Source organism: Eutrigla gurnardus, assembly GCF_963514095.1.
Source record: "Eutrigla gurnardus genome assembly, chromosome: 8".
In the NCBI taxonomy this organism is placed as follows: domain Eukaryota; kingdom Metazoa; phylum Chordata; class Actinopteri; order Perciformes; family Triglidae; genus Eutrigla; species Eutrigla gurnardus.
This window is the reverse complement of record NC_139922.1, coordinates 13,581,350-13,608,114: the sequence shown is the minus strand read 5'-3', so window position 1 is coordinate 13,608,114 and position 26,765 is coordinate 13,581,350. Positions and strand designations below refer to the sequence as shown.

General features: G+C 44.6%; 2 protein-coding genes across 10 annotated transcripts in view; one reads left to right on the top strand and one right to left on the bottom strand.

Moving 5' to 3' along the window:
- The window catches only part of wnk3 (WNK lysine deficient protein kinase 3), a 35,310-nt gene extending 9,091 nt beyond the window's left edge, over positions 1-26,219 (top strand). The window contains exons 3-25 of one of the 9 annotated variants that reach the window (XM_084015061.1): positions 7,138-7,310; positions 7,708-7,928; positions 8,871-9,028; positions 9,160-9,248; positions 9,352-9,571; positions 9,818-10,136; positions 10,250-10,359; positions 10,468-10,668; positions 11,168-14,581; positions 14,891-14,934; positions 15,705-15,834; positions 15,993-16,109; positions 16,191-16,292; positions 16,384-16,432; positions 16,531-16,683; positions 16,784-18,867; positions 18,993-19,239; positions 20,931-21,016; positions 21,089-21,429; positions 22,183-22,418; positions 22,500-22,595; positions 22,679-22,842; positions 23,106-26,219. In XM_084015061.1, the coding sequence (XP_083871187.1) occupies positions 7,138-7,310; positions 7,708-7,928; positions 8,871-9,028; positions 9,160-9,248; positions 9,352-9,571; positions 9,818-10,136; positions 10,250-10,359; positions 10,468-10,668; positions 11,168-14,581; positions 14,891-14,934; positions 15,705-15,834; positions 15,993-16,109; positions 16,191-16,292; positions 16,384-16,432; positions 16,531-16,683; positions 16,784-18,867; positions 18,993-19,239; positions 20,931-21,016; positions 21,089-21,429; positions 22,183-22,418; positions 22,500-22,595; positions 22,679-22,842; positions 23,106-23,681 (9,330 nt within the window). In that variant the 3' untranslated portion in view covers positions 23,682-26,219. Of the gene's footprint in view, positions 1-7,137; positions 7,311-7,707; positions 7,929-8,870; positions 9,029-9,159; positions 9,249-9,351; positions 9,572-9,817; positions 10,137-10,246; positions 10,360-10,467; positions 10,669-11,167; positions 14,582-14,890; positions 14,935-15,704; positions 15,835-15,992; positions 16,110-16,190; positions 16,293-16,383; positions 16,433-16,530; positions 16,684-16,783; positions 18,868-18,992; positions 19,240-20,930; positions 21,017-21,088; positions 21,430-22,182; positions 22,419-22,499; positions 22,596-22,678; positions 22,843-23,105 lie in introns of all 9 variants that reach the window. The other 8 variants (XM_084015063.1, XM_084015065.1, XM_084015062.1 and 5 more) reach the window with 8 other exon arrangements.
- Positions 14,654-26,765, bottom strand: part of ribc1 (RIB43A domain with coiled-coils 1) — a 119,351-nt gene continuing 107,239 nt past the window's right edge. Inside the window, exon 9 of the mRNA XM_084015076.1 lies at positions 14,654-14,664. The gene's annotated coding sequence lies outside the window, so the exon portion shown is untranslated. The remainder of the gene's footprint in view (positions 14,665-26,765) is intronic.

Here is a 26,765-nt window from a genome sequence, read left to right as displayed (position 1 = left end):
TTATGAATAATAGAATCATATCTGTCAGGGCTTCTGCTTGATTTGATAGGTTGTTCTGTTAGAAGCAGTATTTTCTGCGTTAGTCTGAATTATATTAATATGTTCATGACAGGTAAATATCTTTATTAATCTTAGCATTAATGTGTTTAAGGTATAGTGTAATGCTTTCAGAAAGGGGCTCCTCACAGGTTTTGAGAAAAACACAGCTCGAGGGGTCATGAAGGTGTAGGTTTAGTCTGCTTTTTGAGTCTTAGTGACCAATTTTGTCACAAATCAAGCAGTCAGATGTATTACATGTTTGAAACAGGGCGTGGTTATATGAAGAAAATACATTTCACTAACCATTTAACCAGATAACTCTATATTGATTTTGAGATGATATTTTAAGGCCTATTTGTTCTTTTACAAAACATTTAGACAATGAGATTTTTGATAAATAATCATCGGTAATGTGGACATAATGACTAAGTGAGTTAAGGAAAGTAATAGAACAGTCTGAATTATTCAGAAAATTACAGCACTTTGCTGTAATTCAGCCTTTAAAACCAGAAGAACCGAACGGAACACTTCTGCCATATTCTGATATTAAGATTTGCAAGATCCAAGACAAAACTGTATCACAATATCAATATAATGTCAATATATTGACTTTGTTTTTAAAGTGAGAAGTTAAAGTTCTTACTATAAAGTGTGCATTCCAAATGAGTTTGCTGATTGGGCCAGTTTTAACATGCCTGGGTTGAGGCTGCAGTCCATATCACAGTCGACTCTTGTCTATTGTGTAACATAATGAGGTCTGAAATGGAAACAGGGAACCTCTGAATGGGATGCGTTTTGTGAACGCAGAGCAAATAGGAACATTGTCGCAGATGGACAGCAAACATGACTGTAAGAAGCTCCTTTGTCACGCATTGACATTGCAGTGGGAGAACAATCATGAAAACGTTAAATGTCTAGTGCCGGAGCACTGTCAAAGTCACTGTTGCCAACCGGTTTCATTATGCCGAGACGTAATGGGAAACATTGTTAGATGGTGTGAATTCAACATGTGGTGGGAGACAGACTCGTGGAGCGGAGAAGAAATGCATCCCTCTGACTCTTGGCCCCACAATAGAGAGCAGTGTTATGATAAGCCATCTGATTTGACTGCAGGCTTTGTGTGAGAAAAGTCAGTCATGTGTTTGGTTTGGAGCTAATTCCAAAACAAGAGCCTTGGCTAATCCTTGAGATCAAGCCCTGTCTGTTGGACCGACGAACAGCAGCCGTGCCTCGATCACCTTTTCTGCTTTTACACCTAGTGAATCAGCTTCACGTCTGCCGCTTGGTACATCATACTGTTCCATTCCTACTTAAATATGACACGATGTGTCCCTGCATTCAAGAGATCTGCTCAGCTTGCCACGGCAACGTGGTAAAGTAATATTTGAAAATGAAAGGACAGCAGGCTTAAGCTGATTTACGCGCAATATTGAATCCGCAATATCCAATTTTGTCTCCACAAAATGCATTGGGTCAAACTAATCTCATGGAGAAGATCTAGTTTTACTGGTTGTTTGTTTGTATTCAGCATGAGGACATTACCAACATTATGACTCAGACATTTAGAAAACACCCAATGCATAATTTACTGTCTAATTAAAATTTATAAACAGATAGGAAAACAGCCTTTTGGGGGGAAAAACCAGACTGGGATTCAGACATGCAGTAAGTAGAATAAGAGTGTGAGAAAGAACAGAGAGAGACACCAGAGTTGATGGTGAGTGGGAAAGAGAGACTGAGGGGCAAACGACGAGCCAAGCAGAGGATTACCATGGCATCCCTCCCAGAGAGCAGTCGTGTAGCTAACACCAGGTTACCACATGCAGGGAGACACGCACACACACACACACACACACACACACACACACACACACACACACACACACACACACACACACACACACACACAGAGACCTGGTAACCCGTCTAAAGATTGAACCAGTGCCACATTCAAAGCAACATTCTACTCAGGTCACAAGATCTGCCCTATTTATCCCATTTTACCAAAGCAAACACAGTTTCATTGCAAAGTGGCATTAGAGTGGACAATAGCGATCAACATAGTAACCATTAGATATGATCTGCTTGCTGTGATAATAATGATAGATATGATATAAGCATTGTTTTGTCCTGCTGGGGTTGAATACAAGAGGAACTATGTTCAACAACACAATACAGTGTAGATGCTTCCCAGTTTAGGAGGATATAGAACAACAACGTCATTGTCTGTATTTGTATCTAATTTGTATCTCATTATTTGCTTTTAAGCCTTCACTTTGGCTCAATCCTTCACACTTTAAGTTGTTCAAACAACCAGTCAATGCAAGTTAAAAAGGTTCCAATACTCAAACCGCATTCACAAAAGCATGTAGGAACAGTCTGTTGAGTGCTTCCAATTTAAAGACACTGGATAGGACGGAGTGATAGAGGTAGTCTGTGCATGGTAAGCCAATGCATTATTATTGCACTATTTAGTGCTATCCCTGCTATCCTGTGTTCCTGCAGCCTGGGAGCACCACCTAACTCCTCTTCTCCCGTGTCCACAAAGAGAGAGAAGCCAGGGGATTATCTGTCCAAATGCTGTTTGAAAGGACGTGTAATTCAAGTTCACAGCGTGGACACCGTCACTCTTCTCTCCTCCCTTTTCTCTGGGAATTCCTAAGACTGTTCCGTCGTATGCTTTGCCGTCGGAGCCTGAGTGGATGTGTTTGTGCGTGTCTTGTAAATGTATGACATTTCTGGGTGCGAGCTGTTGCTGTCTGTCCGTCTGTGTCAACATATGCCACTGTATGCGGCTGCCCGCCGCCCTCTCTCCCTCCATCACTTTTCTCTCTGTTCGAGTGAGCATGCAGAGTGATCCAGGGAGTTAATTACACTGGGTGCCTGTAAGGCTGGAACAAAAACCCTGCACAGACAGCAGAACTCGGGCGGCAGAAACCAGACTGGTTCAACCCAGTCATCTCAGACTGGTCCAGCTCAGCCCAGCCACACTCACAGGACTACAAACACCAGAGCAGCATTTTGTTATACTGACGGTTGCCATGATGATGATTACCACCTGAGATATGTGGTTGAACTGTGTTGTCATCGAGCCTTTTAGATTTATGGCTGCAGATGAATGCCAGTGTAGGAGGTTGCCTGCTACAATCACCATGCCGTGTTTCTTAGTGAAAAGGCTTATCCTTATTAAGGCCATTAGAGCACGTTGACATGGCTACGGGTTGTTAGGAGTTCAGCGTGCAGCCGCTAGTCCACTTGGTCACCTACATACAGTGGAGATCACCGGTTGTGATATTTGAGCTGTTCACTAGGTCGAGAGATCATCTCTGATCGCTGCCAGCTGTTGCCTTAGAAATAATCACTGTATTCCTGTCCTTGACGAGAACAATCCATGTGAAAGTATTCTATGGAACAATATCATTCACAGAAAGCAATGTTTACAAAACATGTTGTTTTCGGGTCAATATTCCTTGAAGGCCCATTGTGACAAATGTTTCTGCAAAAAGGGAGCAGTACAATGTTATATTGACTGTTTCTGAGGAGCATTTGGGATAGGCCAGGTAAAGCAAAGACTATTGATGGGTGACTAAAATTAAGAGAGGTCGATGGGAATGGACTACAGCTGACCTGACTACACCCGGATGGAGTCGATCCAACCAAACCGACCAGACACATGGCCTCAACTAGGGCACCGACAGTTGGCAAGTGTCCCTCGGGCTATATCCCCATTACCTAACTGACAATGGAGATCCAATCGCTAGTGCACGTTATCACATTATCACATAACATTTGTCATTAACTCCATAGGCTAATCAGACAATCAATACAGCCCAAGTACTTATGTGCAAATGAATATGACCTGCCATTATTATCGAAGGCATAAATCCAATAAGAGTCAGATTTGAAGATTAATTTGTAAGGTAGCTATTAATAAACCTTTGCAAACCTTTCCACATGACCAGCAGAATCAGGCGGTCATCTAAACAGAAATGGTAGTGCAGTGCAGTGGCTAAAGGCATCTACTGGTATATAGTTAGTGAACTTGGCCTACTGGCCTCCAGTAGCTAATCCGGCGTGTGGGCCAGCCCTTTTCCAGCTATCTATCTTGTTAGTCTGAGCTGTTGTAGCTTACAGTAATCTTATCCTAGCCACCCGCCACCTTGGATTTTCAAACACTGACATGCTTATTCCCACACTGCAGGTTTGCACACGTTACAAACACCCTCGTTAACGTACAAATATCCACCTACAGCAAGACTAATGTTCCCTTATGCGTTGATAATGGCCAAACCAGCCTCTTATTATCCCACTAGCTGAGGCACCCTCCTCCTTCAGACAAGAATGTAACATGGGAATCCATGTCATCTTCAGTCTCTGTGCTACCTGATACTCAGGAAGTGTTTGCCAAAATAGATGTTTTAGGGCTCACATGCTTTGGGATTCATGACCCCAGCCTCTCACCGTCTACCCAATGTGCCTTGTAAGGCCTATTCTGTCCATTTACCCAGTGTTTTATGAGTCTACTAAACCTGTAGCGTGACCTCCGGCGCCACCAGATGTCTGGTCCTAAAACATCTCACAACGAAACAGGAACACCCAAAAATAGCATGTTATTAATAACATTTACTTTTAATGTTCTATATTTCCTGAGACTTTATCGAAGGGGCGTTCCTCTACTGGAAGAGTTTTCTTGATTGAGTCCACCAACTGTACCCACCCCGTCCCCCCTCTTGGATTGTATCATATCATATCATTCTGTTGATAATCAGAAAAACAAAGCATTGGATATTTGTCTTTTACGTGGCTCACACGGCACACTGAGAGTGAAATATACACACACAGGAATTACAAATATGTGTATGTGTGTCCTTTCCTGGCTGATAATGACTTTAAAGGCAGTTGCCCACCTAATGGGCAGAAGTCCATGATAGAGACAATTAAACGTAAACAGTGTTGACTTCATAAGGTTGCAGAACAACCAGTCTGATATGGAGTAAGAAAGGCCTAACCATTGCTTCCTGAGCTCTCCGCTCTCCATCACTTTCTGCCTATTTGTTTCTCTGTTGCTTCCTCATTTCTTTTTATCCGCGGTTGTTTATTTCCATTTTCTCCTGTGGTGGCTATGTGCCATTTCCTTTGTCACACTAATGTGCTGTAATATACATTTCCATCATTTTCAGTAGTTTATTACTCCCTTGAATGTGACAGGTCAGTGTGAGTGAGGCCTCCTAGCAGCAGTGTTTGTATTTCGGTGTGTTTGGCAATGGAAAGAGCACTGTGACTTAATGACGCACTTGAAGAATGCATATTGTCTTTTTTCTGGAGAGGTTTTGGTTGTTGTTTTGCCTCCTTTTGTGTGAATATGGTTGTGTTTTTATATGGGTAGCTCTGCCAATGGGAAGTAAGTTTGTGTGAGCAAATGTATGAACTCTTTGTGACCTTTGCGGCCCCTCAGGCTGTCTGATGCGACACTCAGTGGGAGACTCGATAGATGCTGAGAAGGCAGCAGACAGGGAAGCACTGTGCCTCACCGTACCAGACAGTGTGACAGAGTGATGCAGACTAAGGAGTGAGACAAACGACAGAGGCACCCAAACACAGGCAGTCCTCCCCGACAAAATCAATGAAGACATGAGCAAAGGTGCTGTAGAGACGGACGGCATAGAGACATAAGCACCGTTAGACTCACTTGCACACATAAGCATGTGTGCACATAATAACATGAGATAGTTGGTGTTAAAAAGAATGAGATCATGATGGAACACAACGTAGGTTGGCTCACTTATTCTTAGCCTTAATAGTGCAACGAGGAGCAGCCTTTTGTTGATGCTGCTTCCCTGTTGAGAAGGGAGGTGTGCCTCCACCAGTACTTCCACAAAAGGACACTGAACCAGTGTAGACGCAGTGAGGAGAAGATGAAACGCAGAGACAAGAGGGCAAGAGACCCAGAGGCACATAATCATCATATAAACATAGACGGATAGATGTAGGGACAGAGAAACTGCATTACGTGAAAATCTGTTAACTTGCTTCCAAACATCTGCAGTGCACTACATCCCCTTGTGTAAAGCAAAACACTCAACATTGATATAATCGATCAGTGGAAAGCCAGTGTTAGGATGAATTCTATTTATAGTTATGTCCGTTTGTGACACGACAATGGCTGCCATCCGACTCCCTGGCAGATAGTCAGGCACAATGTTGTGTTTTTTGTTATTTTGCTTTTACATACATGTTTAAAGGTTGCCTGTTATTGCAATTAACTCTTAATGTGTTTTTTATGACTTTTCAGCCACATAACACACAAAACAAATGCACTTGCACGGCAGGATCAAGGTTATGAAAGGTCAAAAGACCACAGAACTGAAATGCTTTATTATTTTACATGGAAGGAGCAGAGAACAACAGTTGGTTGTGACAAGTCTAAAAACATACACTGACTAACAGTCAGGATTTCCTCAACTGTCAAATGCTTTTATTGTGAGCGTTGTGTTTGATTCTTTAATATTACATCACCAGCACATCACTTGCGTATTCATAAATTCTATTTCTTATTGATGTCATATATGGAATGTGAAGATGTTGATTTTACGTCTGGATACAGCGGATGTTATTGATGAGAGCACCACGGGTTTAAGAAAACAGAAGAATACACAAGTAATACACATAAAAACACGTAGAACACATCATATACAAAATACATTATTTTTAAACCACAGAAGAGAACACCTTCATTGAAGGACGTGCATGAGCAGATCTTATAAATAACCAGTGTTTTACAGAGCGATAAGTCAATGGCTGCCTGGATTTGTTTCCTGAGGGATACTGCCTGTGCCAGTGAATTGGATTTCTGCCGCGTCCATTCTGGCCGCCATACTGGGGATGTGTGGCAGATGCAGTAGAAATGTGTTTTATAAAGCCACAGCCTTGGGTGTTGTCTCAGCATTGCTGCAACTCTGTGTTGCTAGCACCATCTAGTGACACTAGCGGTGCTTGCAGTCGGTTGCCAGACAGTGTATAGGAATATATAATCTCCGAAACTCTCAGAATGTTCACATTCAGGATGCCTTATAACTTGGTGTGTACCTCTCACTTCAGGATCGCAAGCTGACCAAGGCGGAGCAGCAGCGCTTCAAGGAGGAGGCCGAGATGCTGAAGGGGCTCCAGCATCCCAACATCGTCCGCTTCTATGATTCCTGGGAGTCGGTGCTCCGCGGCAAGAAGTGTATTGTACTGGTCACTGAACTCATGACCTCAGGAACACTCAAAACGTTAGGACAACCTCCTCATCTCTATTCTTCTTTACTCAATGGCAGCTCACTATTACTGTACCGTTTAGTTTTGTTATCCTAGCGAGGTTGCACATAATTGCACGCATTAGAGTAATTGACACCCACATGCAGCAGCTCTGTACTGCAAATTGTTATGTAGTAATGACACACTCAATATGACCAATAATTAAAGTGTGCATCATCATTTACATGTCTATGAAAATATAAAGTAGTTATTCAGATTGATGTCATCTGTAGCTGTGCTAATTGTAGCTACAGTGCAACCCAGCAGCTGTAAACCTGCCTTCATAGTAAGCAGATAGCAAAACATGGCTCAATTATTTAGTTTACTCTACCTTCTTTCCCCCAAAAAACTGTCTTGTCTGTCTCTGCACAGTTACCTGAAGCGCTTTAAGGTGATGAAACCCAAAGTCCTGAGGAGTTGGTGTCGGCAAATCCTGAAGGGCCTTCACTTCCTTCACACCAGGACTCCTCCTATAGTCCACCGGGACCTCAAGTGTGACAACATCTTCATAACAGGTCCCACCGGCTCGGTCAAGATAGGGGACCTGGGACTGGCCACTCTTATGCGGACCTCCTTTGCCAAGAGTGTCATAGGTAGGTGACAGTAGTAGGCCAACTGTTCCTACAGTTATGAATGAGTATGACATTTGATTTGAGGAAAAGTATGTAAAAAAGAAAAGAGAACGTGGAAAAATATTTGCAATTGCAAACTTTTCTAAAATTTCATTCAGAATTTCTAAACATGAATTGATCATACAAGCGAGTGTTTTTCATGGTATTTGGAGCAAACAGCCAGCGCAGCCAACATTTTTACCACTGCATGAAAGACCGCAGGCCAGAGCGAGCTTGAGGTTGTCGAAAAGCAGGTTCCGAGTATGGCGTGTAGCTGAACGCACACTCCCACACAGAGCTGCCTCTACGCCTGTATGTCACAACCTGCGAAACAGCACTGCCCCGAGCACAGGATGTTTGACAGTGGAACATCGTCCAACTTTCTGCGTGGGAGTGTGGACTGAACGACCCTAATGGATGCAATGCAAGTTTTTACGTGGGCTAGCTAGGCGATCCCAAACACAAAGTCTTGTGCAAACTTTATACAACCTTGTATGTAGCATATATTAGCTGCATCAGCAAACTGAGTCATGGCTTTTAAATATACTTTTCTCTGCTTTCAGCACTGTGGAGATTTATACAGAGGGCATCAGCTGCCTGGAGATATAGATTATTATTGACAAAGTCACTTTAAAATCTACGTGGGCTGCACTTAATGGTAACGGAGACCTCTAATGAGATGTTGGCTCTGTGAGCCAACTTAAGCAATACACTGTGAGTACCATTTAGCTCAATAAAGGTTAACTCCGGAAGCAAGAGCAATTACCAGGAAGATTGTTTGTTTGTTTCCGAGTTTCCATTCCTCCTCCTACTTTGGGGCATCTGTGGAACGCTGCTATGTGACAGTGAGTCTAAACGGTGGACGTGCTTTAAATACCATTCAGCCGTTCTGCTATTAATTGAACCACCATGTGATCTTAACAGGAACACCAGAGTTCATGGCTCCAGAGATGTATGAGGAGCACTATGATGAGTCCGTGGATGTCTACGCCTTTGGGATGTGCATGCTGGAGATGGCCACTTCAGAATACCCGTACTCTGAGTGCCAAAATGCTGCTCAGATCTATCGCAAAGTCACAAGCGTGAGTCTCTTTGACGGTGGTGTAAACCTTATTTGCTCGTAGTTTAATGAAATGTTTGAAATGTCTTCAATGATTATTTACACTAATTCCATCGTTTACTTTGAATTAATTCCCGATTTCTTTTTCTGCAGGGAATAAAGCCAGCCAGCTTTGACAAAGTGAATGACCCAGAAATCAAAGAGATCATAGAATGCTGCATTCGCCAGAACAAGAGCCAGAGGTAAGCAGGGTTTAGTTTCACAACACGACACACTCATAAAACATAAAACATGCTGCCGCTTGTTTCACCATCCCTGCACCATTCGTTGTTTACCCCCTGACAGGCTCTCCATCCGAGACCTCCTGAACCACGCCTTCTTTGGGGAGGACACAGGAGTGCGTGTGGAGCTGGCAGAGGAGGACACAGGCAATCAGGACTGTCTGGCTCTCCGGATTTGGGTCGAAGAGCCCAAGAAGCTAAAGGGAAAGCACAAAGACAACGAGGCCATCGAGTTCAGCTACGACCTGGAGAATGATAGCGCCGAGGAGGTGGCTCTAGAGATGGTAAGACACAGAGACAATTCATGCCATACTAGTGGAGACAGGGTTCATGTGAGTGTGGACTGGGAAATAGGTTTTTGATGCTTTAGAGCTTGCAGGAGGGTCAGGTGAGGGAAAGCCTTCATTTATCAGTCATTTCAAGGGTACCTCCTTCTGACCTAGATTCCTTCTGCCTTCCTCTTCTCTCTCTCTCTCTCTCTCTCTCTCTCTCTCTCTCTCTCTCTCTCTCTCTCTCTCCCCCTCCATCAGGTGAAGTCAGGATTCTTCCATGAGAGCGACGCCAAGGTGGTGGGAAAATCCATCCGGGACCGTGTAAATCTGATCAAAAAGTCCCGGGAGCGTCGACAGCAGCAGCTCTTTCAACAGCAACAGGACCTTGAAGAAAAAAGAGACTCCGCTCTCACCTCCTACACCTTTTCTCATCCATCCTCACTGGGGCCAGGCCCAGCTGGACAGACCGGAGGAGGAGGAGGAGGAGGAGGAGGGCAGGAGTCCGAGGAGCTGCCTGAAGTGGACCAGTATGTCAGGCAGCAACATATTTTCAGCGGGACAAACCTGACTCTACCAGGTAGAGCATGCACCTTTGTTTCTTATTTCACAAGCCAGTAGTTCATAAGTGAGTTGGATTTGTTTAATTTTTACATTGCTTCTTGTTTTTCAAAATCGCCCGTCGCTCAGAAGGTGAAAGCATTGGGTCTGCCAGCTGTGAATCTTATGCAAGTGGACAGAGTCAGGCGTACTCTCAGCCAGGGGAGTCATACACCCAGACTGCCTTCCCCCCTACGGCATCTGTACGTTTATGCACTGTTTTCTTCTCATTCGTAAATCACACCAAACCGATTCATTATTCGTTGTATCAACAAATCACATTGTTCCTTAACTATTTTCTTGCACCTCAGAGCACTGGCGGACTGGCTCATCATCAAATGCTCCCCATTGGTGAGAGCGGAAGTGTTCCCAATGTGCCTATTGGTCAGAGCGTTAGTATGTCCAGCATGTCCGCAGGTGGAAGTGGAGGCGGACCTGTTGGTCAGACGTTTCTTCAGCCCAATACCATGGTTCCACAGGTATCACAAAGTGTCCCTCAGCAATATTTCCAGGTGAAAATTGTGATGAAACTAATATGTATTAAAATGAAAGCCATATTTCCACTGCGGCTACAACATTTTATATTATTGTTAATGCAAGTAAAGCTATGGTTCCACTGCTCTATCGCATTTTGGGTTATTTTCTTTCAAATAACTATTTACCCAACCACAAATCATCCTCATAATCCTCTGAAATTGACTGTCTGACTGTATGCTGAACAGGGTTTCCCCCAGGAGTTGGTAATTTGTAATGGTCTAATGACCTAACCTTTTTTACCTGAGTGTTAATGTTACTACTTTATTAAAGTGTATTTATATTTAATGTAACTTCGAGCTATGCAGTCTGTATTTCAGGTGAGGCAGCCACCTGTGCTATAAAACACTGTGGGAAACTCTGTTTATAACATTAATTGTTTTGATAATTGATCCTCCTCCTTACCTAATTTTTCTACTGCTTTCTTCCCCCTCTTCTTTCAACACCGATCATCATTCTGTCATTATCACTGAGTAGTCACAAACATTTCCACCAGAAGCATTTCAGACTGCCACTCCCCACGGGTCATTGGCCCCCTCACAGTCATACATACCGCCTGTTTCCCTACAAGCACCCATTAATGTTCTCACTACACCCATGTCAGTCAGTGATCCCGCTGGACTAGGGGGGACCATTGTGCCCCTTGCTCAGCAGACCCAACCCCCTGCCACTCCCATGCAGCTCACTGACATCATTCCCCAGGCAGCAACCCAGCAAACACAGACTGTCATGATCCCTCAGCAGGCTATTGTCCAACAACAACAGATAGGGATGGATCCCCAGTCCTCCACCCTTCCGCAGCCACCGCCGCCACAGCAAATGGAGGCCCAGGCAACTCTGCTCGAACAACAACAAGTTAGTGCCACTCAGCCACCGACGGAACATCATCCACAGAGCCTTTCAGCTGTAGCTGTCCAGCAACATCAACATGAGCCTCAGCAGCAGATCTACGTACAGCAGGCTGCTCCGCCTGGCCACGCAACTCCTCAGCAGCAAGTATTACCTACACAACCAGGGATGGAGCAGCAAGCTATGTCCCTACCACAGCCAGAGGGGCAACCTCAGACTTACAAACAACAACCAACAGGGGATCCTCAGGCCATGATACAACCGCAACTGCAACAACAGCTTCAGCAAACTCTGATACAACAGCAGCAGCAGGCTTTGCTGCTTGAGCAACATCAGACGTACGTCCAACACCAGCTTGATCAGCAGCAACAAAAAGCACTGCTTCAACAGCAGCAGCAACAGCAGGCCCAAATACAACAACATCAAATGGAGCAGCAGCAAGCACTTATACACAAACACTTGTTGGATCAGCAACAGCAGGGGCTTGTACAACAACAGCAACCACAACAGGCACTTTTACAACATCAGCTTGAGCAGCAACAACAGCAGCCTCCGTTACAGCAACAGCAGCAGGGTCAGTTGTATCAACAAATCGGACAACACCAAAGTGGATTACAAAAGGAACCAGAGCAGCAGCAGCAAAGTGGACAACAGCAGCAACAAATCCTATTGCAGCAGCAGCAGCCCCAGCAGACTCAACAGCAACAGGAACAGTTACAGCAGCAAGCCCTACTCCGACAGATGGAGCAACATCACCAACAAGTACTAATACAACAGCATCTGCAACAGCAGGCGATTCTACAGCAGCATCAGCTACAACAGAAAGCGAAGTTACAGCAGCAGCAACACGAGCAGCAACAAGTGCAACTAAAACAGCAGATAGAGCAGCAGCAGCAAGCGCTGTTGCAGCAACAGTACGAGCAACAGCGTCAGCAACAAGCCCTGCTACAACAACAACAAGCAGAGAGGATACAGCATCAGGTTCTGATACAGCAACAGATTCAAGAACAGCAGCAACAAGCTGCCATAATTCAACTGCAGCAGACGGAGAAGCAAGAGGCCGTTCCACAGAGGAACAGTGAGCAGCAGATTCAGCAGCAACCCACCGATGTGCAGCACACGTGTATCCAACAACTAAACGCCACTCAGTTTGCACAACATGCCAGTCTCACACAGCAACAAGTGATGGAGCAACAGCAGCAAGCAGCATTGATCCAGCAGCAGCAGCAGCAACAAGCATTTGTTGCCCAGCCGCAGCATCACACCTCTGTCATGGAACCTCATCTCCCAGTCGGAGCTCCGGCCGTCACTGAGGTGATTCAGCACCAAACTCAAATGGTCTCACAGGCCCAGGTCCCCATGGCCATTCAGACGACGCATATCCCTGCCCAGCCGTCTGCTGTTGTCCCAGCTCAAGTCCAAATCCCCCAGCAACGTCAAAGTGAGGCTCATCCCCAGAACCAGGTCCCGGTCCAATTTATAGCCCAGTCCACAGTCCAACCTGCTCAGGCTATGATTGAGGCCCACGCGTCTCTTCCTGCGGCAGTGATCCAGCGACAGACTCATGTCATCCAGACCCAACAAATTCCTTTACATTCTAGTTACCCAGGACCTGCCACTCTCGCACAGAGCCAGGTAACGGCTCAGCCCTTAATCCAGACTCAGCCTCTGCACCAGTCAATGGGTCTGTCCCAGCCACCACATGGTCAGGGCCCACCTGTGGACATTCAGATGATGGGCCAGCAAAGCCAAGCTGCTGTCCAGACTCCTGCTGCAATTACCTCAATCCCCAGTCAGATCCAACACGAGACTCTTGTTCAGCAAAATGCTCAAATGCCAGGACTCATGCAGCCCCAGCTCCAGCATCAAACTCAAGGCCAGCCCCCTAGCCAGATGCATGCTCAACCTACTGCTGGCATTTTACCCCCTCAGTATGTCCCTCAACCTACCCACCAAGCCATGCCATCTGTACAACAGGATGTAACTCATATTACACAACAGCAGCAGCAGCAGCAGCAGCAGCAGCAGCAGCAGCAAGAGCCAGTTCTGCAATGTCACCAGAGGATTCTGTCTCCTGGCTCAGCTGGCAGTGTTGGAACTGCAACAGATCGTCTCAGTTCTGGAGTTGACCCTGCAAACTTTGGTGCCACTCCTCATCCTGTACCGCAGGCTGGACAAGTCTATGTTCCGGGCCAAAAAACACTACATCTGGTTGTTCAAGCCAAGCAGCCGCCCCTAGGAGGCACTACTGACCCTTCAGTCATTCAGTCCATCTCCCAGCCTCCTATGCCTCAGTCTACTGTGCAATACCAACAACAGCTGCAGAACCTCTCTCAAGCACAACAACCACTAGCCCCACCTCCTCCACAGGCCCAGTTACTGGCACAGCCCATCCCAACGCCCATCCAGCAACCACTTCCCATGGCGCAGGCTTTGATAGCCTCTGACGAGAGTCACCTGCCCTCACAGTGTCCGCCGGCATCACATCTGGTGACCCATCCTTCTGCACTGATAGGCCTCGTTAATGTCGGAGAGCCTCAGTCCCAGACCAGGAGCCTGCCACTGTATAGTCATCTAGTGGCCCCTCTGTCTCCCCAGCACCACACCCAGCAGATGCTGCCGTCTCTCACACACACACAAACCAGCGCTCAGACCCAGGCGAACACCCAAACACAGACGCTCGTTCAGACACAGGCTCATTCTCACACTCACACACACACTGAGACTATTGCTGAGCAGCCTGTTCTACCCCATGCTGTCTTTCCTGCACAACAAATGCCCCTCAGTCCCTCTCATACCTCATGTCCCCCAACATCACTACCATCCTTTCCATTCCTGCCATCCCACCATCCCACTGCATCCCCTGCTCCAGAGCTGCCTACATCTCCGCCAGCGGCCCAGGTAACTTTACCCGGGCAGGCCGACTTTATACCCTGCTCCCCTCCACCTGTCACTACTCTACAAGCGCTTGACTCTAATGCCCTCAAACTGCCCCAAGCCTCGCTGCAAGACTGTGACCTTTCCCTGCTGGGCAATGCTCAGGTACAGGACGAATTAAAGTTTACTGTATGAATTAAAACATATTATTTTACTTTGCTGACATACTGACAGAATGGTTGAGAGTACTGCTACCTAATTATTTGAAAAAAGCTTTGGTTTTGCCGTGTTGGAACGTGTTAAATCTTAAAACATGAGTATATTCATAGAACATTGCATTGGTTCAGTGCATTAATGTAATATCCATTATCACATTATAGCTTTACTTCCGTCTGATATTCCTATGTTTTTTGTGTTTTTCTTTTCTTTTGTACCTGCATACTCCCTTGTGCCTGTATTCATTTGACTCTACAGGATGGTCCGTACCTGTCAAGTACAGAACATCATTCTTCATTAGGGTATGTCTGATATCATTACTGGCTGGAAGCTTTGTTTTCCCGATAATGGTTGTTTCCTGTCCAATCATTCAGTATTGTCCTATATGAGTACGGATGCCACCTGTTCGTGAGGTGGTTTGTGAGATTTTATCATTTGCCTAATGTACACCTTCAAATATAAGGTTATATAAGGCTGCCTGTTTTATTCACAAACATAGTAGGTTGGTTTGCAGTGTCCGTCGTGGTTTAAGTGGACCCAACCCTATAGAGCATATTAATAGTACAGCTGTCAACAACATGTTATCAGAGCAATTGCAAATCATATAATCTATTTTTAAAAATCACGGAGTAAATTGGCATGCCACGATGATGATGATGATGATGATTGATGATGATGGTGATGATGATATGGTAAAAAAAAATATATACATTTTTCATTAAGTTTGCATATATTGCATATTTTATGTTAGTTAATGTCAGCATCATATTTAAAGTCTAAATTCATAGAGTAAAGCATTGTGATTCCAGGTAAAATTTGTGTTTTTTTGCCCTTTTGCGCAAAACAGTACCTGAATTACACCAGATCTGTCGCAAATTTTTGTTAATGCATTGCTGTCTATATCAACGATGCCCACATAGTGGCAATCGTGAACGATCTCTTCCAATATGCTTGTATAAAACATTTAGATTAACGTTTATGTGTAAAATACTCAAAAGCCCTTACAGTCATTGCCTCGCTCTGAGTCATAACATCATGATGTGTAACAACCCCACTACCTTCCCACCCATAGGTCGGTTCCAACTAACGGAGAAGAAACTCTTCAGCTCTTGGCTAATGGAAAGTTAGAGAAATTAAAGACTCAAAGAAGAACTTCCTGTCAGCGGCCTGAGAAAGTTTCCCATCAACTGAGCATGCTCCAGGTGAAGAAATGGCAAAAATACTAACCCCCCTTTGCTAAATTCATTGTACCGATGGATTTTTGAAAAGGACAACTGTATAATATTAAATGTAAATGTGAACTTATAAAGTTTAACTAAAGGGACAACTATAACATGTTAATGTGTGCTGTCTTCCTTAGGTGTCAGGCAGTGGGGACAATATGGTGGAATGCCAGTTGGAAACCCATACCAACAAGATGGTGACATTTAAATTTGACATTGAAGGGGACGCACCAGAGGACATTGCAGACTACATGGTAGACTGCTCGTGTATTTTCATCGTCTGCATTGCTTGTAAAAATCATTCCCAGTCTTAATCATTTCTATGTGGTTTGTAGGTGGAGGAGGACTTTGTTCTTGATGTAGAGAAAGAGACATTTGTTGAGGATCTTAGAGCCATAGTGAAAAAAGCTCACAAACTTCTTCAAACACATTCACAGGTATGTTGATTTTCATAATTCCATCTATCTTCTCTCTTCTTTCTGTTTTTGATTGAATAATGAGGAATTTAAATCTTTATTTCTTTATTAGACCGGCTCAACTGACCAGTTGCATGTGAGCACTCCCACTGGCTCTTCAAGTGAGTTCTGAATACATCTATGTCTTAATCTATTAAAGTGGTGCTACGATAGGAAAAAACCTGTTATATAAGTAGTAAAATATCTTGATGATTTTCAGTGGATTCAGTGCCCCATTCCTCCCCAGTGGGACGCTGGCGTTTCTTTATCAACCAGACCATCCGCCATAGAGACTCTCTCACCGGTCAGGGAGCAGGCACGCCACCACCCACTACAGAGATGAGGATACCGCAGTCTCTTCAAACAGAGAGAGGTGAGCTCTACCCAGGTCAACGTTAATGCTGTGGCTTATTAACCTGACTGACTTGGCACCGTAACAAAGACTAACCCTACGTTCCTCTCCGCGGCTCTAGAAAGTCAAGGATCCCACAGTCTGGAGTCCTTGACTGGAATGGCCTCTCCCCCCTGCCCCACACATTCAGCCACCTCCCCTCCAGTTTCCACTGCCTCGGCCCCCGCCTCCATCGCGCCCTCAGCCACTGCTCCTCTGGCTCCCCACACCACTGCCTCTGAAAGCATCTCTGCACCAGCCTCCACTCTTGAAGCCTCTGTTCCTTTTACCGCTCCAGGTGGTCTTCAACTGCGAGTCCTCAACTCGGTTTCCGTTGACCAAATGTCCGGTGTCTCCTCATCCATAGGAACACCTGCTGCTGTTAACCTCCCCACCTTGTCCAGCGCTCCTCTTGTCGTGTCTCCCACACACACCACCATTCTCCTTGATGCTCTCGCATCTCCTGGAAGCAGTGGTTGCTCCACTATAGGTCAAAGTCAAGGGGATACAGTGACTACTACTCCGAGGTCATGTGTGACCGCAGCAGAACAGTCTTCAACCTCCTTTCATTCCCCTCCCCCTGCTGCTGCAGTGACCTCTTCAGCGGTAAGTCAACTTGGCGTGGAGCAGCAGCAGAGACTTGCTCAGGTGTCCAAGCCAGCCCCACAACAGCTACAACAGCCACAGCCTGCATTACAGCAGCAAGTACCCGTGGCACAACAGCAACTGCAGGCAATGCAGTTTGAACCACAGGCACAACGGATACAGCAGGCGACCCCACAGCAACCACAACTTCAAGCGTACCAAGACCAACAAATTCAGCTGCAGCAGGAGCGAGCACTGCAACAGTCTCTACAGCAGTTGCAACATCAGCAACTAATGCAGCAACAAATACCACTCCAACAACAGATGACCGACGTGCAGGTGATGCCACAGTCCGTGCCTCTGCAGCAGTTTGTGTCGCCAATGTCCATCCAGCAGACTCAACAGCCCCTTCTTCAACAGCAAACGCCACAGTACGCCCCACAGTTGCTGCAGCAGCCTCAGTTACAGCAGTTACCACAGCAGGTTATGGCACCCCAGGCTGCTATCGTGCCTCAACAGCAGGCCCACATTGATCCCCAGCAGCAGCAGCAGCAACAGTTAAACCTGCAGCAGACAATCCACTTACAGCAGCAGCAAATAGTGCAACAGCAGCTACAGCAGCAACAACATCAGCTGTTTATGGGTGCTGTGGCTTTAACGCCAGAGCAAAGCCAAATGCTGCCTGTGTCAATTAGTCAACAGTTTCTTCAGCAACAGGCACAGCTAAGTGTTAGCCCTGCACCGCAACAGCAGATTCCACAGCAAACCCAAGTTCCCGCTGAGTCGACACAACAACATATACAGAAACAGCTGCAGCACGCCGAGCAGCAACAAGAGGTGCTTAAAGCCGCGGAAACGCCCCAGAAACAGCAGCAGTTCCCCCTGCAGAAGCAGTCCTCTCTACAGATGTCTGAGTCAGAGGTGTCCACAGGAGAGACGAGCTTCACAGAGGATACCTGCAGCTACTCCACCCCTTTTCACCCTTCTTCTGATTCTCTGCAGCCCCTCCATCTGGGCACCACTGAAGCACCCACTCTCCCGCTTACGATGACACCATCCCCCGTTCAGCCTTCCTCTGTGGCTGAGTCAGATAGTGAAGGCCCCCCCAAAATTGAATTTGTAGACAACCGCATAAAAACTCTGGATGAAAAGCTGAGGAACTTGTTATATCAGGAGTACAGCAGCGGGGCGGCGCCGGCCGGGGCCTCTGGCCCCACATCGGCCGCCTCCACATCAGCAGGAGGAGACGAGTCGTCTGAGCCACAGCTGCTTTACCACTTGTCTTTTCCCCCACCCGCCTCCTCCTCAGATACTTCCCCTCACTCCTCGTCCTCCTCTTCCTCCTCCACTACCTCTCGTTCCTCCTCTACCTCGCCTGACCCAGAGAGGGACGGCACAGGAGAGAAGGTTTTCTCCGAAAAGCCCAACTTTGCGGAGAGGGGCCCAGTGGAGCACCAGCCTGGCCCATCTCTCCCTTCCACCTCTGCCTCATCCACCCCGCCTACCTCTCTCCTGCCTCCCAATCAGGATGAACCTGCTGGTTCCCAGCGTCCACCTGTACCAGGAGAACCAACTATTGTTGTGAGTGAAAACCCCAGATCAATTTTGCCTTTGAGTGTAAAGCTATCTATTATATGTTTACATGTCTTTCCATTTTGAATGTCTGAACTACATGCGGCCACTCTTAATTGTCTTAACTGTTCTAGGCTGTACCCCCACACTCTGACACCAGTACCACTGGAGACGCAACGTGGTCCCCCAATCAGCACCCGATCCCCCTCCGGCATGGACAGCAGAAGCACAATGCAGGAGGTGGATATTTTGGCCTAAACCTGACATGTCCTAGTATCAGAAATCCTGTTAGCAAGAAATCCTGGACTCGCAAATTCAAAAACTGGGCGTGCAAACTGCGCCACTCCGCCAGCTTGTTCAAGAAGCCCAGAGTCCAGCAAGGTAGCGTCCTCTTAGGGAGCGAGAGAGCGAGAGAGAGAGAATGGGTTGTTGGGGGCATGGACTTAAATCTAATATCTAGTACTAGTTTTAACATAGTAGAATAACATGCTTAACAATCAGGAATGAATAACTGTTAATGTTAAAGGATGTTGTTGTTTACAGCTAAATAATCCTGTTTTTGTTTATAATAATTTGACAATAATCTCCATGCAATGTTAGCGTTGACGTCACTACATACATTATTGTTTTCTTTGTTTCTTTTCTGAATTCCTTTTTTTTTTACCTAATTTAATTTCCTTGACAATCTTTCCTTTTGCATGGGTATGCTCACCCTGGTGCAAGAAAAAGAGGAGAGTAGAGGAGGGGGGAAGATTGCCACAGTGTAGGAAGAGGTTGGCATCAGGCCCATCCCAGTGCAGATGAGCTCTGGAGTAAAGCCCAGCTGTGTCTGTGCCCATGACATATCCCTTCATATGACCCCCAGGCACAGCCGGCAGCAACCACCCCACCTCCACGTGCCGGCTCAGTGTAGACATGCAAATCACATCATCACACAGATTAGATACTGCAGACGCTGAACTGATATCAAGTAATCATTTGAGAATGCGTGTACGCTTCCTGTGTCAGCTCCTGCAGTATAGCATTGCTCCATGAGACTCTACCATATAGTTAAGTTGTAGTATATGCATTTATGAATATTACTTTCTCATTTGAATTATCTGGATAAAATATTCAGATTATGATGCAAGTCATAATTTCTAGTTTCTAGTAGATATTGTGCACGTTGCACAGGGTTTACAAGTTACTCTACATGAGTAGGCTTTTCATACAGCTAAGATATATCACACTGTTTTAGTATTCCAGCCATCTTGCATGTGTTTATATGTTTAATATGTGCAGCAGTAGCGTAGGTCCTTTGATACCTGTACTCTTGCATGAGCATGTGTGTTATGTTCTACACAAGTGACTAATAATGGACTGTTATCTGTGAGTAACGCCTACATCAGGTTTCATATTTACACGTTTGGTCTTAAATCATGCAGTGGTAATCCATGTATACACTTGTAGCTAATGTAGTCATCCCAAATATCAAACACGCTGAACAATATCACTGTTAATATGAGCTCGGATCTCATATGTGATATTGGGCTTCGCTGTCTGGTATATGAGTGGGAAATTGGTGAGAATGAGAGTGTGGATGTGTGGGTGGGTCGGGGTACACTGTTGTAAACGTTCAACTGCCATTTCACAATGTGTTTTCTTTTAATTTAATAACCTACTATAGTTTTCTTTTCAATGAAACAACCATTTCCCACCCCTTCCCACACACCCATTACACATTTCTCTGGAGCATGATTTTTTTTTTCATCCACAAAAACTTACATTTATTCTTCAGTTTATTGTTTAGAATTTGTAAAAAACACATTTCATTGACCTGCATGTGAGTCATTTAATCCACAAAGTTGATGATGTGTGACATTGACAGTGTTTTTTAACACTTTGCCTTTGTGTTCGTGCCCCACGTATCTGCGTGCATCTGTACGTGTCTCTGTCATGTACGTTTTTCTGTGTCTGATGCTTTTGTGTGTGTCAACCTCTTCATTTATGTGTTTTTCATACTTGTGTCTCTGTGTCCCTTTCTGTGGGTCATTGTCTCCCCTTTTTGTTTTTCATCATTATCTCTTTATCAGATGGATGTTCCAGCAGTCAGGCACTTAGAGAGGAGAAGCAGGCGCTACCCCTAAACCCTCCTCATTCACGCAAAGGACGGTTTCAGGTAGGAGCAATGGCGCTGATTCTTTACCACTCATTAGTCTGAACAAGCAGCTAATGTCTCTTTTGCCATCAGGTGACTCCAGTGCCTCAGTCCTCCCCCCCAAAGGCTGCGGCATCAGGCCACGGTAGCACTCACAGGAAAGTGGGACGCTTCTCTGTAACCCAGGCTGAGACTAAGAAAGAGGACAGGCAGACCGACAGCTCCCCGGTGTCTCCTGATTTAGAGAGGGAGAGGAGGAGATCTCGGGCAAAGGAGGGAGAGAAAGATGAAAGTAAAAGGACCCCAGCAACCACTCACCTGGCTCGGGGTCACGGGCACAGCCACTCACCCCTGGGCAGCAGCGATGATGATGATGATGACTGCGAGGTGGAGGATGAAGACCTGAGAAAAGAACTACACAAGCTCAGAGAGAAGTAAGTCAGTGGGGAGAAAGATTTAGCTCCATTATTTCAGAGTTTATAAGATGTTTGCTCTCTATTTATTATATTTTCTATTTCATGTCTCCATTTATAATTTCTTGTCGAAATAAATATTCTTTGTACTCTTTGCATATTCATTGGGCCTCATCCACCAATATATTCCTATGTGTTTTCTTATATTTGTTCTTGAGAAAGTTCATAAGAAAATTATTTGTATCTGTGTTCTTATAAAGATAAATCTCGCTGTCCTCGTATATATTGAAGGTGTGTGGTAGTTGATAGTAATTAGCTTAGGTAAACACCTTGCCAATCCCCTTAAATAGTTCTGAAGTGGAGGAACTCCTGAGGGAAGTGGATGCCAAATGAGCCATCATAATTACTAGCTTGTGTTTATTTTATTTTAAAAGAGCATAATGCTTTGTAACAGTGGGAATCACTTATAGGTATTTTTTAATTCATTACTATAAGTAGATGATTATTATAACGTTTCTGACAGCTTCACCATTTTTAAAAATGAAATATATACATTTTTCAATGTGTATGAAAAAACCTATATTGAGCAATGTAAGCAGACCGTTTGATTGCTTCAAGCTCATTATTTAATCAGCATTTGTATAGAATTGATTTAGCCCTTTATAATCCATATAAGAATTTCTGTGGTAAGTTTCCCATCTTCATATTAAGTTCCTGATTTTACATAATCTTTCACCACCTTAAGCTCTCTGATTTACATCTCTTCCTCTACAGGCACATCAAAGAGGTGGTATCCCTTCAGTCCCAGCAGAACAGAGAGCTGCAGGAACTGTACAGACAGCTTCGTTCCCAAAAAGACCAAAGGCAGAGTCTCCCTATCTGCCTGTCCCGAACCACTCCTCTTCCCACGGGACCTCCTGTCCTCTCTCCTCGCCGGCCAAGACCAGCCAAAATCAAGCTCCGGCCCCGACCTCACTCTCACATGGATAATAACGGAGTGACGCACTCTGGTACACACTTTTATAAATCATAAATATATTTATTTCTATTGTTTGCTTTCTATGTGACTGTTGCTTCTATGTCCCATCTAGGGATTCAGCAGTCAAGTAGTTTCTCAGGTGGCGAACAGAGTAGACTGCCTCTATACTGCAACCCAGACCACTGCACTTCACTGCCTGCTAAAAGAGGTACAGTTTGTCATCAATCCATCAAGACAACATAGAATGCAGTGACACTCAGTGGTATAACACGTGTCCTCATTTTCTCACAGATCACAGTCCTCTAAGAAAAAGCACATTCACAGATGAGCTGCACAAACTCGTTGATAATTGGACGAAGGAAACGGTGGGCCCCGCCCCACCAAAGCCTTCGCTGAATCAAATCAAGCAGATTCAGCAGGTGCAAGAGTCGGGAGGCTGGAGCCAGCCGACTGAGGTTTGATCAATTTCTAATACCGTACAAAATTAACGTCATATGTGGTCAGAGGGATTGTTGCTATGGATAAGGATTTGCTTTTTTACATGTAATAAATTAGATTAAAAACATAAGATATTACATATATTATAAAGAAGCCTGACAGCAGTCCGTTTGTACTAATGATGAGTGGCAAAATACTTTGGGGCAGACTTATTAAAGTACCAAAGCATTATTTTTGTGGTGTCATATTCCCTTAGTTCTCATTACTATATTATCTACAGGTGGCTCCACCAGGTTGGTTTCCAGTGGCACCACTGAACCCCCAAGCACCCCCAACCCCTGGCAGCTTGCCTGTGGCAGCCCCTTCCCAATACACAGGTGGAGGAAGCCTGTCCACCCTGCACTCTCCGGGAGCACCGCCGCAAACGCATATGGCTCAAGTGCCACAGATGCAGCAAAGTTTACACCTCCATCAGTCCCTCCCCCTCCAGCAGATGACCTATCAGCAGTCCCCACTCCGCCAGCAGATACCGCAGCCCCGGGTGCAAACACCCGTACAGTCCCAGTCACTTCCACAGACACAACCCATCACCCAGCTGCCCCATTCACCACCTCAAAGCCAACCGCTGCTGCCTTCCCAAATGCCCACATCCCCGGTGTCCACGGCCGCGTCTCCGCTGCCTGGCAGTGGCGCCGCTGCACCCGCAGATAGCACTGCTGCTACTGGGGGGGCATTTTGCTCCTGTTCCTCACCCTCTTCAACCTCTTCCTCGTCTTGCTCTACTGCTGCTCTACCTTCCAGTGCCAAAATTCACCCAACACCCCCCACCTCTACTCTTCCTCTGGGACAGAAATGAAACCAAGGCAAAGTGCGAGGTCAATATGAAGGTGATAGAAAGAGATGGAAATACTAAGTGGATCAGGACGCAAAAGCAGATCCGTTTTGAGTGTTAGTTCCATGTATGCATGAGAGAGTTGTGACTGCAACGAATACGTGGGTTTTAGTTTACTTCTGGTTGCGATGGGGAGTGAATGTGAGAGATGATTGGTTTAGTATGTACAGACAGAGGGTTATATGGAACACAGCCGCTAGGGTTTATGAATCACGGTATGTTTGGGTGTATACAATGTTAAACGTATGAGTGTGGGTGAGTGGAATTATCCGAGTACATATCCCTTATGTCCTTTTACAGAACGTTCATGTATTTGTTTTCAAACTGACTCAGTTGGACCTGAACTCTCCCTAAGCAGAGACAACAAGGACAAACATTTGACAGTGTATTTAATTTGTCGATGCTTACAGTGAAAGGACTATCAATTTTAAAAGTGCAATTAGTAATGGTCATCTAAATTGATCAGCATGTATTGTATGGATTTGTCTGTAAGGCATAAAATATTTTTGTAGAAGCACATTGATGAAAACCAGACGCAAAGAGGATCCTCTTGTGATCGTTACATGATCTTTTAAAAATGCAGGCCTACAGCACAAGGCGTTTCAATGGGCGATGGAAAAAAATAAAACATGCAGCATGTTACACATTAGAGCACTGTAAAACGATCTGGCTACCATCATCACCACAATTCAACCAAACGCACTGTTGCAGTGTTGTGTAAGGGTGTAGCATGTGCTTCATTTGTATTTTTTTTTATGTTTATCAGTTGTAACATACTGAGTGACGTGATATAAATTCAGATAAATTCCTAATATGATGGTAAATTGAAACAGGCCACCTGTGTTCAGTGGATTCCTGGTTACACTCAGCCCGAGACTGCATGCCTTTGTGACTAACTTGACTTGCTTGCAATCGCTGTATGTATTCATGAATCTCACATGTACTATTTGCGGCCTAAAAAAGATTATTCATCAGTCATTTGCGTTCCGTATTAAAATGCTTTCACATGCTTGCATTCAGTTTGAGCTCCACATATCAAAGATTATCACAGTGTCATGCTGAGGAGGAAGGTGAAATGGAACGAACTGCCAAGTTATTATAGTCTTGGGAGACCATATGGGTTATTCCCATATTGCCTTTTAAAATGATTTTTTTTTTTTTCGTGGGTGTGTGAGTGTACATTTTTTCTGTGTGACAAAGCTTTGTGATAGTCCCATGGCATATTGCATTATAAATTGCATCCGTGTTTCTTTCCTTCAAAGGGGCCTCTCAGATGTCACTGTACCTAACTTAAAATGTTTACTCTCTTATGTTTTCGGCTTGTTTCCTCAAGAAACACAACAAGTGAGAGGTTAGACCGTGATGCAAGCTTCATGTCCCAACACCGTTGTCAGAACCTCACTTGCCTATTTGTCAACTTTGATTGGCGTTTTAACCTCTGACCATAGGCTGTCTGTGTGAATGCATCAGTCAGAGCCTGAACCGTGGCTCATAACAAGGTTTACTCAAGTCCGAAAAGTCCCATTCCTATTTCTAAACATTATTTGTAGATGCAGAGATTCACAGTAATATATCAACAGTGGATATATTACATTTTACTATCAGTGCACTTAGCCAAACACACATTTGAGCATCAATACACAGGCATTAATACACATTTTGGCATAATAGGAAGCCTGTAGTCAAATCAGAATTTCTGTTTTATTAATAATAGAGAGATTGTGTGCATGTGAGTCAACGACATTTTAAACATGGATGGTTAAGGAGGAGGAGTTTGTGCTCAACGGTATGGTTGTTCAGAAACTGCATAATCTAGAAGATAACACTGATTTCCTGTATTTGTTGCTTTTCAAGACAACCCACATTGTCACAGAGATGTAGAGCATTATTAGTGAAGGTGAGATACTGTGCTGTTGTGTCTGATACTAACATGTTGACTGCAAGCTACAGCTTAATGATCACGATTCATTATGTGGAGCTGGCTTTGTCTTTGAAGTGTTACCAAAATGTTATCTAAAAGATAAAGATTATTTTTGTATTTTGAAATGGGGTTGTACAAATTGTAAAATTGTGTTCTCATTATTATAAATCTGAGGTTATATGAAACTAGAAAAGACTGGTTTTCATCTGTGTTTACATGGGACTTCCCTACCTTTACATACCTCTCTTGAGTGACAAGCCAGGGTCATTTTAGATCACCATTGGAGATTTTTTGGGTCAGTTATGAACCATGACAACTTAGAAGATACATAACATACTTGCAAACACCTTCCTGTTGTTTTGCAGGTCGGATTTAATTGATTTACAAATTAATGCAATGAAAATCTGGGGAGTCCCACAATGGCATGACTGAGAACCAATGATAAAAGGACATTTGGGCAGAGAAACCTCGAAAAAATACAGTATGTTGCTGGTGAATTAGCCTCTGTAAATTGCAACTAATTCAACTGTTGATTTTATTTATGTTTTGTAACTAATCAAAATAAATGATGTCAAACATCAGAGTACAACATTGTGAATTTTTTTTACATTTAGCTTGGCAAACCGGGTGCAAACCACAATGACTTCACGTGGAGGTTTGAGGTTTTGTTTATTTGACAAAATTTGAAATATAGTAAAACATATAAACGTTCAGAATCAAACAGGATGATGCCGTACAACGTCCAATGCAGGAATGTATCTAAGGGCTCAGGTCTTATAATTAATCAAATCAAAGTGGTAAAGAAACTGAGGTTTCTTGGTATTCTAATTCAGAGTGTCTGACCCCCCCCCCCCCCCCAAGATAGAAAAAAACATGAAAAGTCTTTAACTGATGGTTGCAAAGAGACCTTACCATACAAGGCTGTGTATACTGTCAAAGGCAGAAGGCATAGAAGAATATTAGGCTTATACTATCTATCTCACTTTATGTTGATCTAAAGACATGCGCAGCCATCAATTCTCTCCTATTTAACTTAATTTGGAAAAACAAAACTGAATAAGAAAAACATGTGTTGTGGTTTACCTTTTCTGTTACATGGTAATTATAAATGTAGTAAACTGCCTATA